The sequence below is a fragment of the Notothenia rossii genome, assembly GCF_949606895.1.
Source record: "Notothenia rossii genome assembly, chromosome: 3".
NCBI classification, from domain to species: Eukaryota; Metazoa; Chordata; class Actinopteri; order Perciformes; family Nototheniidae; genus Notothenia; species Notothenia rossii.
In genome coordinates, this window is record NC_136901.1 from 56,204,337 (window position 1) to 56,220,249 (window position 15,913).

At 40.2% G+C, this 15,913-nt stretch overlaps 1 protein-coding gene across 5 annotated transcripts in view; it reads left to right on the top strand.

Annotated features, from left to right (window-relative positions):
- Positions 1–15,913, top strand: part of LOC307031643 (uncharacterized protein) — a 144,621-nt gene that overhangs the window by 102,977 nt on the left and 25,731 nt on the right. For 3 of the 5 annotated variants that reach the window (XR_013806035.1, XR_013806037.1, XM_079668919.1), the window contains exon 4: positions 3,345–3,424. Coding sequence is in view for 2 of the 5 variants with exons in the window: in XM_079668919.1 (XP_079525045.1) it covers positions 3,345–3,424 (80 nt within the window). In the remaining 3 variants the exon portion in view is untranslated. Of the gene's footprint in view, positions 1–2,155; positions 2,651–3,344; positions 3,425–15,913 lie in introns of those variants that run through there. The other 2 variants (XM_079668920.1, XR_013806036.1) reach the window with 2 other exon arrangements.

The window sequence follows — 15,913 nt, forward strand, 5'->3', positions numbered from 1 at the left end:
AATAATGAGGGCTAAGGTACTTCAGCATTGGTTTCACTTTTCAGACCCAGAGGTTGCCACTTGATTAAAGTAACATTTTGACTTGCCAGCACAAAGGGCACAGGTGCAATTAAAAACATTATTAATGGCTGCATTATCTTTAGGGGCAAGCTGGATCAGCAAATAGGAGAATAAAAGTCATGGCGCTGTGCTTTCAGCAATGCATCTTAAACAGCTTGATTGTTAATATTATTAGCAAGAGGACAAAGACAAATCAAGAACAACCTCTTAACTCTAAAACATGGAGAACTATTTCAATATGCCTTGTCATGTTGTAATTCACAGACACATATGGAGTCCAGTTGCTCCAGTAGAGCCCACCTAGGCAAACATCTGTTCACAAACCTTCTGAACCAAAGTATATTTCTCTGTTCAGATAGAGAAAACAAGATAAATATACATATTAAAAACAGTTTGTCTTTTCATGATAATGTGCAATGAAAGTAAATGCAAAATCATCACAAAGAAACATTAAAAAGATTAAATCAGAAACAAAAAGACTACAAAGAGATACAAACAAAAACAGTGCAAAGGGAACGACTATGAAATAGTAAAAATGACTACAAAGACACATAAAAAGACCAAAAAGAGAGACAAAGCAACTATAAAAACACACAGAAGTACTTTAATGACAGAAATAAAAACTACAGACACACAGAATGACTAAGACATATTGACCAAAAACAAACACTAAATGACTACATACAAACATTAAAACACACACAGATGTGTAATGAAAGTCACACAAAAAACAAGTGCAAGTTAGGACCCTTAACGTTGTTTTTTAATCTTTCCAAACACTTCAATATTGAAGGTAAATGCAAGTTTTGTGTGTGTACTGTGCTTTCCAGTATTCTTGTATATACGCAGAACAAATTATCTTTACGCAAACAATCAATACTTCTCAGAAAGCATTTAAGGATTAAAGGTAAACAGGATCTTGGCAAGGCACTGCATATGTGTGTGTTGAAGTAAATATTCTAGCGCATAAACACAAAGCCTCGTTTTACCGTCCTTAAGGCAGAGATTGTCAGTTTATATAGGATTGGGAGTGTACAGGCATCTGGGCAGAGCTGGGTGGATTAAGACGGCAAAGAAGAAGATTTGATGGAGGAGAAAGGATGAAGTGAGTGCATTAGGAACTCTGATTGACAAACAAAACCAATTAGCCTGTCATCACTGGCTCTGCAGATATTCTTTGGAACAATTGCATTAACTTTATTATTTATTCATTCTTCCTCAGCAAGATGTCTATTTGTTTCTCTCTTCCTAGTTCCTCACACTTGACATCCTGCACCTTCGTCTCTTCTGCTTCCAAACTTTTTCTACCTTGATTGTCTTCTCCTGTCATTCCTCTCGGGGATTATCTGAACCCGGGCGTCCTGCTGCTCTTTCTCTAAGTAGCCTCACAGCTGCTGCTCACTGGGCTTTAAGTCTTGATGGATGTATGGACGGGAGAGCGGATTCCTTTCTCCGACTCACACAGAGGCATCCGCTATTATTTTTCTCCTTCTCGCTGCATCTCAACAGGAAAGGAATACAATGTTCTTTGATCTCTCCGCTTTCTACGTTTCCTCATCCCCCCTCTCCATCTCCCTCTCTTAGCACAGCGCTCTGTAGAAAAGGAAATACACCCAGGGTTTGCCCTTCATCCCCACTCCATCTCCTTTAAATCCCTCTCTTCCTCATATGTGATCCCTTCATCCATCACCTCTCCTTCTTTCGTACTCTTCATCTCTCTCTACACATTGAAACACATTTTTGAAAGATGAGAACAGAAGAAGACTTTTTTTCTTCAAATATTGATGCCTGTACATTCAAATGTTCTTCTCTCCTGGTGTTCCCTTTCTCCCCCCGACACCCACTACTTAATGTTCCTAACCTTTGGGCTTGTAAAGGTCATCGTCCATAAAGCGAGTGCTTCTGCTAGTCATTAGTGGAGGACTCCTGGTGCGGTGGTGGGTGTGTATGTGTGTGTGCGAATTTCTATATCACACTTAATCCGTGATGTATTTGTGTTGCTTCAAGCAGAGTTCTACACAAGGCCCTTGTGGCTAAAATGTACTGACATGAAACAGGGGGTTACGTATTGTAACCAAGCGGCAAACTTTGGGGTAGAGCCGGGACGCCAATACGGAAGTGCCACACACTGCAGTTCATATATTGGCCGATAGGGACTGACTGCAGAAAGGAGCAATTTCCATAGACCCCCATGTTAAAATGCCCAACTTTACAGCAGAAAAAAACATGTTTCTACCCATGGATGCAATAAATATTATGATAAATATATAGATTCCACCTTCATGATTATGGATCTGTGAGTCAATTGTTTTCTAACACGACCCTTTTATTTATATTAGGTCTTAAAGTTTTTGAATAAATTAGGGCGTGGTCACATTGAGTGACGGCTCTGTCAAATGACTGCTGCTGCTAGCTTCTTGTCTCTCTGCTAGCTGCTCTGTGAAGCTAGCAACAGGCACTCTGCCTGGTCAGTTCATCCAGGAAACACAACTTGAAGCCGGCCGTGATTGTTTGTTCTTCATGCTTATATATCGGACTATTGTGACTCGCTCTGCGGTTGAAACAGACGGTGCATGAATGCGGTTTTGCGGTAAGTGAAATTTGAGTGCTTTATTTATGTGTTAATGATTTTAATCAGCTACGTAATGAATGTTAAGGCTTGGGTTAGCGTGTAAGCGAGTGGTAGCTACATCGGTGCTAACGATGCTAATCGTAGCCTTCAAGTTAAAATCATAGACTATATTTATAAAGGTTAAAACAAAATAGACAAGTGTTAAGCGTTAAGTGGGATAATACTGTTTGAGGTTGATAAAATAAGGTCATCCTTGTAATTTAGAGAGACATTTTATTATGTAGGTAGGAACTGTATGCATCGCTAAGGTTAATGTAAATTGGCTATGCTCAAGTATGTAGACAAGCTAATGTCAAAGTAGTGTATGTGAAATCAAATTCACAATAAGATGTGTGTATAATTATTAATGTCATATTTCAAGATGATTACTTAGATATTACAATATGGTTGGTTGAGCTGGAGTTCATTATTGAGCTTACACGTTAACGTCACAGTCATCTGAAGAACAAACCCAAACCTTGTTGTTTCTATTAATTGCATTACCAAATGGGTATCAAATAAACAGTAAGCATTGGTAACACAACTTCCAAAGTTACAGTAGAATAAAAAGGACCCTGACTCAGACAATACACAATCCAACATGTTCAACAGAAGAGAATCAGTTATATTGTTTGTACACATGGTACTTTACATATATATCTGTTTGTTTAAGGTGTCCAGGTGATGCAGACAGGCTGGACCAAGGAGTGAGAGACAGAACTGGACTCCTCACAGCAGTGAACTTCAGCTCAGGTACAAAGACTCTTTTTTTCATACTGTACAAAGAATCAAGAAATATATTGGTTCAAATGAATGAAGTATTGACTTGAATACACTGATATACATTCCATTAAACAGTACTAGATCACCTACACATCAGTTAAGTTGAGGGGGTTTTCCATGCAAAAAGTTACATTTAGATGTTAACAAGCAATAGGATTTTGTCAGCTTTCTAATTTAATGTATTATAGGCAAAGATATTTAACACATAGTGAGAACTGCTACTATTTATCTCTAAATATTGTCTGTAAAAAACGTGGTAAAAGTTATTCTTTCAGTGAGACAACAGAGCAAGCTTCTACAGTTGCACTACGTTTTGATAACAGTTAAATATTATTTTGATAATAACATATATTTAAATGTTGATGAACTTCATACTGTTCATTCAAAATCTGATTGTCTTTGTAGCTCACTGTTGAAATAAAAAAAAAAACCTTACAATTCCCAAATAATTATATCTACAGCCCCTAAACCAGCGTTTCTCAAAGTGTGGGGCGCGCTACACAAAAACAAATTTGTTGGACCTCAGGCCGGATTCAAACCTGGGTTCTCGCGGGCGTTAGTGGACTGTTACAGCCGGAGACTCGCAACGGCGGGTGTGGTACCGGCGCAGCGGCGCTGTGAACGTCCACGGCCCACCTATGTCATAGCCAGCGGCCCACCAAAGGCAGCGGCCCACCGGGAAAAGTCCCGAATCTCCCGATGGCCAATCCGAGCCTGCTCACAAACACACAACTGAAACCAAAATCATTTACAGCGTTGCCGTCGGGAAGAAAAGCAATGTGGAGCGGCACCTCACCACTTCACAAGGAGTTTAACCATGACACTTTTCGAAATCCCGTTTGTGTCCCCCAATAGGCCTATGTTTATTATAATTTTTTAACGCAATCCGTCATCGCCACGGAGGAGCACACAGCCTCTGTGAGCGAGCGAGACAGAGAGAGAGAGCGAGAGAGCTAGAGAGAGCACACATTTATCTATTTAATATAGCCTAGGTGTAAAAAATAAAGTAAGAAATCATTCCAATGTGTGCTATAGGACAGTAAAAAAAAAAAAAAAAGTTTAAAAGGGGAGTGATTCGTAAAATATGCATAAATAAAAATAAAGAATGCTAACTAGGTAACATAAGATAAGAATAAACAAGTTTAAATGATTTGTTATTGGTTTTGATCATATTCTAAAGATGTTTGGATTATTGAAAAGTATACAGCTCCCTTTCAGTGTGTTGAGAGCTGTATCCATAAATTCATTTTTTGCTCAAAGTGCACCAGATTGAGGCATTTCACTTCAACATTAAAAAAAAGATCTTCCCGGGGATGCATGCCCCCGGACCCCCCTAGAGGAGGTGAAGTCGACCCCCAAATAAAGCAGGTTAAAATAATTAAATTGCATACATTTTCTTTTAGTAAACATTGAAAACGGGTCCCACAGACCCAAACAGCACACAAAGGTTAAAGGTAAGCATATAATAATGTTCAAATGTGCCAAATATCTATACACTGCGAAAAAGTTAAAAAGAGGAGTAAAAGTAGCTCACGACTTGTTTTATTTTTTGAAAGTAGCTCTCATCCTAAAAAAGGTTGGAGACCCCTGTTATAGAACGATACATTTGACAATTTTAAGCTTAGCTTACCATTTTATTGGAGCGATGAGGAACAGGTGGGGCTTGAAAAGGCCCATCTGTTCAAAGTGGGGAATGACAGAAAAAGTTTGAGAACCACTGCCCTAAACACACAAACACATCACTTTCATAAATAACACATTTCTTCTGCAATAGTATGTTTTATGTTTCCTGTAATTTTTGTTAGGAAAGGACATGCCTGAAAGACACAACATTTTCTCCTTCTCTGAGGGTCAAGAAGAACATCCAAGATGAAAATTAAAAGCAGATGCTATGAGATTTTAAGACCAGTACAATAAGAAACTACTTTTATTGTAAAAACAGTCAGCTGATGGAATGCACACCTATTTCCACATCTACGCTCCATCAGCTGATTATTTCTATTAGCCTCGCTTTATGAGCTTCACATCACTTGTGCCTTGTACCGCAGAGTTTGCAACGTCACAAACAAATGGGGCCAATCTTCAGTCAGATGTGAATGTGTAATCTAACATTTTCAGTAAGAATAATGGACAAAAGGAGTGCAAATACAAATACAATTTATTGAAATGTGAACCAAAACTTAATCAAATGTTTTAAATAAAAAGCACATATGGACAGAAGGTGTAAACCTATTAAATGTATAAGTAAACACATTTAGTCAAATAAAGTGACAGACTAGGCCTGTGCAGTTGGTATCAGCTTTGCCCAGCATGGTCTCCTCCATCAGGGCTGGTCCTCCTCGCAGAGGAAAGACCCTCAGTCCTCTCCAAACCAACAGACAGGACGTCCATCACACGGAGGTTTCTCCCTGAAGTCTCTGCAGCTCTCTGGACACCACGCTGTCTCAATCCGTCCACACTGAATATGAGAGGGGGAAAATGAAAATAATAAATGCTTTAGACAATAAGAAACATAAAGTTGACTGTTGAGTTGCTCAGTTTTTTTAGATTGTCAGTACTATTACTGTATAACTAATATATCAGGTTAAGAGGCACATTCAAATAAAGATTGGTCTTTAAATACATGTTTTCTTTTTAATTGTTTGTCTAAATTCAAGGATCTAGAACTGGTACTTAGTTTTAATGATACAGTCTGGTTATTATGCTGTTTGGAGGAGGCCTCACAGGTAAGAGCACTAACTAGCTACCATCACATGTACCTTAGCTTGACTTAAATGTATTAAACGTATAATTAAGTGATATCAAAATATAAATAACTAATGTCATGCAAACATATTAATATTTGCTTGATTCCAGTGTTGAATTTAGCACAATTGCATACAAACCTTAAGGGATTTTAAGATTCTGAAGTATTATGCTAAAAACTCAATAACTTAGATTATTATTTATAGTTTTGCTGAATAGTTTCATGTCCGCTTACCTTAGAAACGTAAAATGCCAGGCAGTGTGCAGACGGGGAGCATGTTAGATTAGCTTGGTAGCTTCAGCTAGCTCTGGAACTTTCAGCTCGGTGGCAGGAGGTCCCGCCTCGGCTCCGCCTCTTTGCCCTTATTTGGAGCAGGCTGGAGAAGGCAGGAAATGAACTCTGACGTCACTGTCGAGCCGTTAGTGGCCGACTCCGCCTACTAAGGGCTTCTCAGCAACTCTGCAGGATCCTATGGGTGACGTCACGGACCCTACGTCCATTTATATATACAGTCTATGGTTCCACCCCAACCTATCGTGCTCTATCAGAAACGTTGCTGTATCAGAAACAATGCCCGACATGTTTTGTACAGGGCTCCGCCTGTGCTTATATAACTAGGGTTACAATACGTAACCCCCCTTATATCTTACACAGGCTGATGGATAAACGCCCTGTCGTCCAACAACATAGACCCACCACACTGCCCCTGACCCGCCTTTGGTTAACAGCCACCGCACCCCAAAGCTTGGATAGAGCACACTCACACACGCTTACCTCGTGTAGAGTGTGCATGCAATGTGTACGGAGTGTACTGCGCACCATGTTTCCTGAGTCCTTAAGGAGCATGGGAAGTGCACTATGTCCCAGGGGGTGGTCAGATACCAACTGACTCACAGCCCCCCCCCCCCCTCTCACCAGTCATTTATTGCCCCTGCAAGCACAGACGATGAGAAGGAGCCAGACATGTCCAAGAGATAAAACCTTATGAATGGGCCTGGCGTAGACCAAGACGCCGCCGTGCATTTGTCCTCCATATTCACGCCGTTGAACAAGGCTGTTGACACAGTCTCAGCCCGTGTAGAGTGTGCATGGACCAAAGTGGGGAAGGCTCTCCCCGTCTGTCCATAGGCATGATTAACGCACTCGCAGAGCCATTCTGTCAGCCAGTTTATTGGACAGAGCTTTACCGGCCACACCATCCCCAAAGCACACAAACAGCTGTTCAGTGCGCCTAATGGAAGCCTAATGGAAGCAATAGCAACAACAACTTCCTGTCAACAGCGTAAACTCGCCTTCAAAATAAAAGCATCTAAATAAAACAGGAAGTAACAAAAACAATGTAATATCCTTTTCAGTTTCACAGAATATGTTTACATGATTTTGTTGTGCAATAAAACAACCAGAGAAGCGATCTGCAAGGAAACATTGCACACCGTGGTCCCATCTCGATGTCACCGTACTATAATACGATGGCTACACGACGGCATTGCGAGGGCTTCACGTAGTCGTGTTACATTCCTAAGACAATTGGGCAGCTTCTTGTTTCCTTCGTATTCTCTTCGTGAGGCGAAAAATGCCCAATGGCACCGATGATCACACGAAGTAAAGACGAAGATGACACGATTTGACAAGATGCCTTCACGCTGGCCTTACGAAGGGCAAAATGAACACACAAATTCAACACGAAAATGAACCTTCGCAAGGTCTTTCGGCAATTTTTTTGGCATACCAAAGATTTTGCCACCGCTCATGAAGTTGCTGCCGGAGCCTGAGAAACTCCACCGGCGGTCATACGATGGCTTAAGATGCCCTCACGAATGGCCCGAATTTGAACATTTCATTTATCGTGTGTACAGATGTAGCGCTTAATTTCAGACGCCTACCCGTGCGGGTCCGTGATCTGCACGGGGTGGGCCCCTGCTGAAAAGGAAAACCCCCCGCAGGACTTGATATGCCCCCTTGATAAATAAAAGTAATTATAATGAAACCAGTTGCAATGGATCATGGATCCACCAGGGGGAGCCGTGATTAAAAAGCTGCCTGAGTGGAACTCATGTGAAATAAACAGCTGATAGATCTACAGGAATCTGATATAGCGGATATTTGTTAAGATCCATATGTCACTGATAGGATCATACTCTGTGCTAAATAAGAGACATGTAATCATTTACAAAACATCACCATGTTTTTATTTAACAAAATAATGTTGTTTAATTCACGTTGGCGTAAGTAAAAAACCATCGCTATGTTTTTTCATCAGGAAATGCAGCCCGGCTCAAACAAACAATTTTCAATCATCATCCTCACGATCATTTAATGTATCATATGTTCGCGAATTTAAATGAATGCACTAATACATGCAGTTTAATCCACGTGAGTTTACAACAACAAAAATAATCGCTTTGTTTTTATATCACATCCGACCGGAGGAAAATGCAGCACGGCTCCGATAATCCTAATCCCACGGGCAAACAATAATATGTAGTGTTAATAGTTTACTGTATTATTAGTGTCTAATATTACTGCTATAACAATCACACATTGAGTTGTTAAAATCGGACCATTGTTTTTTTTTTAAACATTCTGAATGAAACGGCAGCTCTCAGGTGATCAGGTGTGTGTTTACCAGTGTTGGGACTAACGCGTTACAAACGAACGCGTTACTGTAACGCAACTACCTTTTGCGGTAACTAATAACGTTACTAGTTACCTATTCCCATTCAGTAACGCCATTATAGTTACTGTGATTTAAATGGGTGCGTTACTGCGTTACATTATGTGATTGAACCGAATCTCCCTGCGGATGTAATTTACAGGCGAATACAGCGATGTCCTCTCACAGTACCATGGAAAAGTGAAAGTGACCAGAGAGGAGTGATGATTGGTTAACGTGGGGTAACATTTCAGGGTAAGCCAATCAGAGGCAGAGTTGGGCGGGTCTTGCCTTATGGGGAAAATACACAGACACGCAAACACTTGCTAAGGCTAACACACACACATACACGGCAACGCCCACCACCAGCACACACACTATGGCAGATGCAAGTATCAGCGAGAGCAGCAGCGCATTTACAACTTGGAGATATAACCACTATTTTCAATTTGTGGGAATAAAGGACGCACAAAATATTAGGGTCAAATGTAAACTGTGTGCAGGACAGAAAGCATTGTCCACATCGAATAACAGCAATGCCAATCTCCTGAAGCACCTAACTAATGTACATGGGGCTATAAAACTAGTCGCCAAAGACCCCACCGTCTCAACCACCGGCAGTGACCCAGATGTAGCAACACAAGCTAAACAGCCAAAAAACGATTTTTTTTAAATCGCCACATGTCACTTGTCACACTTGCTGAAAATAGTTTGTTTGTCTTCAGTGTCAGTCTGACCGTTTATTATTTATCTAATTGTTACTGCCAAAAGAGTGTAGTTCTTGTTTAATTGTTACACTGCCAAAATAGTGTAGTTGTTGTTAATGTGTACACTGTGGTGATTGACATTATTCACCCACGGATCTATGGGTTGGTGTATTGTTCTGCAGGGACATTTTAGTGAACCGGACTTCTTGTTTCCGCCTGTCTTCACTTCCCGGGCATGAAGTTGTTTACAATGGTTTTCAGATGCTAAATAAAAGTCTAGTTTGTAGCTTTGATACCCCGCCTCCGACTCCCATCTCTCGGCACCACAACACTGCCAAAAGAGTGTAGTTGTTTTTATTTAATATTGCACTACTTAGAACTTGATTGTTGAGGCTACAATAAAGATGCCTGCTTTATTGTTATTGCACATATTACAGGTACTGAGACAACGAAATGCAGTTTAGCTTCTAACCAGGAGTGCAACAAGCAGTAAAGTGAAAAGTAATGTACACAATCTACAGAATAAAATATAGAATGAATTGAATTATGAATAAACAGTGAGGGGTATGAATACACTAGATATACACAGCAGCCTGTGAGCAGTATTAACAGTGTGTATGAATATGCTAAGATATATAAAGTATGGAAACGGTAAGCAGTGCAAGTAGAGTATAAAATATATGGACATTAATTTCATTATAAACATTGTGGAACAATGATGAAAAATGTGAATGGACGTGGCGACGTAAAACTGACACAAAACAACAACAAACTTTTGCCGAGCCAATGGAGAGTTTCATCAGCAGCACGGGGTAAAAACCACCAATGAGCGCTCAGCTCGAGATAACAAGGAGGCGAGAGAGTGAATTATATCTGCATTTTTTCTTTTGAGAAGCCCCCACCCCCCATGTTGCCTATGCTGTATGTTGCAAACTCTTTGTTTAATAATAATTGGCCATCGGAATGTGTGGAGTAAGCAGGCGCGCCGGATTCATTTTAGAAGTGGGGGGGCCAAAAAAAGTGCGTGTGTATGGCCCAATCCCAAACCACGCCCTACACCCTACCCCTACAAACTCCCCCTCCGTGACGGAGTGAACTCCGTGGAGTGACACATGAGGCTCCCTCCTGTCAGATGGAGGAAGTAAATACAGCGGCAAGCTTTGGGACAAACTCCCCTCTCTCCGGCAGAAACAGGAAATGCCTTAACGGCCTAACAACGGTTTCAAATCAGCATCTCTTTGACAAAAAATGTAAATGAATAACTCAAATAAAACTCCAAACATCTTTAATTGTGTTACTTTTTTGTAAAGCTCTTTTAGTTTTAAACCTGATGTTTATAAGCTTCTTAGTGTTTGCAACAGTCTGTAAATATACACAACTTTATAATAAAATGCACACATTTACCTTTTTCTAGACTAAACACAGGTATGATCCTAAGTAAAAAAATATGAGGTTATCATGAGGTTGTTAACATCGCAATGTATCACAATCGTTTAGTGGTTTTGCAAATAATTAACCACTCTCTGTTTTTGTACCATTCTGCGTTGAAGTACCTTCTCTTTGCCCAAATAATCTACTAGCGGTCTCCTTTTTTCCGATAGTTAGCTGTACTGCTTTACCCGCCTCAATGTCCTGACAGCAAACCTTCATGCAGTCGGAACCAGCCTGTGGTTCAATAACGGTGGCGGTGGGGGCGGCGGCGGTTTTGATAGTTTCTGCAGCTGCAGAGCTGCTTTCGGGTTCATCTGGCTTCGCTGTTTGAAGAAGGTCCAGGCTCCGGAGATGTGGATGTCAGGGATGTGACCTTCCAGTTGTTAAATTTAAGTTTAGATTGACTGTATTTAGTTTTCTTCTGCGCTGGTTCTTCTGACATGTTTGCAAGTGTATATATTCTTTCTATCTCTCGGTTAACGGCTGACACACACAGAAAAACGTAACAAATAAAGTAAACAACGTAACAAATAAACAAATCTAGGCTTTTTTATTGGTTGTAATTTACATGGATACATTTGCATGGTGTGACAATGTCCTATTTGATTGGGTTAAAATGTACATATTCTTCCTGTTATGTCTGCCTGCTTTATTTTACCTAATGCAAAGTGACTTGCTCCATCGAAATCAGTCGCATTAACCCGAAGACAAATTTTGATTCCTAGCTTTCTAATGATATCAGGATTGTTTTTGTACTCCAAATATTAAGCAAAATATGTCACATTATATAATGACTGTTACAGAGTCATCGTTTTGAGAAAAAGGCCTTTAAAGTGTTTCTCTTCTCTGGAATCCATCGATCTGATTGATTATTAGCGGAGCAAATGATCAAAATACTACGGAGGGAAGATATTTTCGTTTGGATTACTGCACTCACGGGAAACACCGGCTGTTGTTATGCCTGTTGTGACGTTAAGTTACTCCGTTCTCCGCTTGTAATTAAGCCGTTACAAGCTTCAAACCTATTTATCATCTGAATTTGCCGAAACAAGTTTAATATTCTGAAAGCCAAGACTTTGTTTATTTGAAATCAGATGAAAACAAACTGTAACGGACCCTGCCGTGTTATCTATGATTACTATGCGTTACATTCATAATTTCAGCGGGAGGGAGGGGGAGCGGCGCTGCGGAAGAGCAGAGTGGCCAGTGAGAGGCGAGCTGTGGTCTTCCCTTTACAAGCTTAAAAAATGTGTGTAGCTCATGAGATTGAATATATATAACAATACAAAATAACAAAATATACACAGCTAGATCAGATCGCGTTTTAGATGCGACTTTAGAGTAGAGAGGAATTATTGAAACGGGATTTGTACAGGTTTCCGCGCCACGTGTATACGTGTGTGTTTGTGTATGTTTGCGTTTGTGTGTATTGTGTTTGTTTCCTGGGGAAAACACTCACGAGAAACACCGGCTGTTGTTATGCCTGCAGTGACGTTAAATTACTCCATTCTCCGCTTGTAATTATGCCGTTACCAGCTTCAAAGTTGTTGGCCTATTTATCATCTGAATTTGCCGAAACAAGTTTAATATTCTGAAAGCCAAGACTTTGCTTATTTGAAATCAGATAAAAACAAACTGTAACGGACCCTGCCGTGTTATCTATGATTACTACACCCCTTACATTCATAATTTCAGCGGGAGGGAGGGGGAGCGGCGCTGAGGAACAGCAGAGTGGCGAGTGAGAGCTGTCATCTTCCCTTTACAAGCTTCAAACATGCCTGAAGTTAGTGAGATTGAATATAACAATAAAAAATAACAAAATATACACAGCTAGATCAGATCGCGTTTTAGATGCGACTTTAGAGTAGAGGGGAATTATTGAAACGGGATTTGTACAGTTTTCCGCGGCATCTGCTGCTGCGAAAATGTGGGGCAGCGCCCTTGGGAGTAAGTCTCCCAAGGGGGATGGTCACATTCCACAGCTCTCCCCCCTCCCTCCTGTGATCTCTCAACCCCCAGTTTGTAGGTTTGTGTTCGCATATTTCAGTGTTAATTTTGGCAGCTGTTTTTGATTTAGTCTTAGTCTTTAGACGAAAATGGTTATTAATTTTAGTCACATTTTAGTCATTCCTATCCTTCGTAGTTTTAGTCTAGTTTTAGTCGACGAAAACTCAAAACGTTTTAGTCAACTTTTCGTTGATGAAAAATTACATTTTAGTCCACTTTTAGTCAAAATGTGTCTCTATACTCTCTGAACGCTCCGTTCCCGGCAGATCTCTGTGTGCCAATGCAGCGTGTCTGTTAGGCCCCGCCCCCCGCACACAGAGAGACACAGGGAGATCGATCTTCTTGAGTGAAGAGAGCGGAAATAATGATATTGCAAGTTTGATGCATTTTGACAGACAAGATGGACACTTGGGTGAAAATATGCTGCATTTTGAATGTCCGATAGTGCACCATTAACATCTTAGTCCCGTCTCGTCTCATCAATGAAAACTAAATATACATTTCATCATAGTTTTCGTTATCAAGAATCTATTTTTAGCTCGTCATCGTCTCGTCTTAGTCATGTAAAAAAGGTCATTGACAAGCATTTTTCGTCATAGTTTTCGTTGACGAAATTAACACTGCCAGTCGCACTTTCTGTTGTTTCTATCGCGCATTGCCGGTATGAAAGGGTCTGTGCCAGAAATATCAAACATTTAATAAAAGTGAAAAACAATGAACAAGACTTAACGTATTAATAATAATTAATTATATTTATTCCGTTTGGACTTAGGATTTTTGACTTTGTTTAGAGCAGCAGTGATCTTCTCTGCAGCAGAGAGCTAAGCGCTGTCAGACCGGACCAAACCCTGAAAAGTATTATCATCTGAAATTAATCATTATGTTATATTCATATTAAATACATATAAGTATTTTTACAACTTGTATTTAGAAATACTCTGTTTTAATTATTGATGCTTAAATGTGGCATCTGCTATAATGGGGTTAATGTATGATATTACTTAATAATACAATACATTATAATATATGATATGATAATTACATTTTAGTTTTATTCATTTCTTATTTCATAGTTTCTCATTATTATTATTTTTATTTTTATCGCTCATCTTATTTTTGATTTTATTAATCTGTGTGAATCTGTGCTATCCTGTTTTTCACTCTTACTCTGTTGCTGTTTGAACTACTGAATTTCCCCACATGGATTAATAAAGGTCCATCTTATCTTATCTTATCTTAATGTATAAGTTGATTTACTTCAATCTACTGTAATGTGTAAAAACACCCCAACAATATTACAAAAAATATAGTGCATAAAGCAAACTACCGTAATTTTCGGACCATAAGCCGCGCCTTTTTCCCCATTTTTCGACCCTGCGGCTTATATAACGGTGCAGCTAATCTATGGATTTTTAAAGCTAATGGCCACTAGGGGACCTCCTAAATCTATGGATTTTACAGGTTACAGTCCACCACCTTTAACTCTATGGGCTCTATGGCCGGTCCGCGCCCCCCACCTTTAAGCGGCGGGCTCCAGCAGGAAAAGGTAGCGCGCAAAAGTAAAAGTGGAACCGAGAGTGGTACGAGAGACAGAACGAGAGCAAGACAGACAGACATTACGAGAGCGAGACAGTTTGTCCCCATACCACTGGTTGAAAACCACTGCTGTAGATCACTGCCGGTACGTGCGCTGGGAGCGCACCGTTTAAGTTTGAAAGATGAAAAGTTTGTGTGTCTGAAACGCTATGTGATACAGTACAGTTTACACAGCACAGTACATGTTCTGTAGCTACTATTGCACTAAATGGTAACACTTGAATACGTTATGCAAATATGCAACTTGTTTGTTGAAATGTTAATAAATGGGAGCTTCCTCAAACAGCCATCTCTTTCCCGACAATCCCCTCTGTGCACGAACCCTTACATATGGTAATTAAACATTAAAACACCTGCGGCTTATAGTCCAGTGCGGCTTATATATGGACACATCATTCAATTTAGATGCTGCGGTTTATATTCAGGTGCGCCTTATAGTCCGAAAATTACGGTATATACTTTATTTGATCTAAAACATTGATGTTTTTTCATTATAGTAGCCTGTGAAAACCATAACAAATAAGTGATGATTAAATTATACAGTATTCAACTAACAAAACTGCAGAGCTGCAAACATTGCAAACAGACTAGGTTCTACAACAACCAGTTGTCTTTGTGTATTTGTGAATGAAGCGCCATCTCATGGTGAAATCCTGTAATTGAACAAATGGGGACATTTGGCAACGCCCTCTAGCAATTTGGCAACACCCCCAGCCACTGGGATCCGCTGGGTTTTTGGTTGGGACACACCTATGTGAGTCCTATCTGGAGTGCTACATCTGTACATCTGAGGCCTGTACTACGAAGCTAGATTTTTGCTTAGCCGGCTAACTTCAGGGAAAGCTCGGGCTTTCCGGTCCTAGGAAGCTGGTTCTCTTTTTAGCAGGCTAGATCTCCATGGTAACTTATGCTGTGCGGCTAACCTACCCCGGAGCAGGTTAGGTTGCAGGCTAAGAGCTCAACTCAGTGAAAGCACTGCATGCTGACCAATCAGAGTTCAGTGTGCGGAGTTTAAAGCGATGAAGTCATATTACAGGAGAAAGGAAATACAGAAACGCTGCCGTTGCAGGAAAGACGGCCGGCAAAAATCACAGACTGTGTGAACGTGAACATTAATAAAATATCACCTCCCATGTTCAGAGCAATCTGACTATTATAACATTAGCGTTAAGAAAGCTTACTTAAAGAGCCTGTGACACGATTTTCCCCCATCATCCAAACCCATCAATTTGAGTAAATATTGTCCCCTTGAAAACCGTTACTGAACTGATTTTGGATATTTGTACTTTGATAACCATTAATCTGCCCTTCAATGTGGA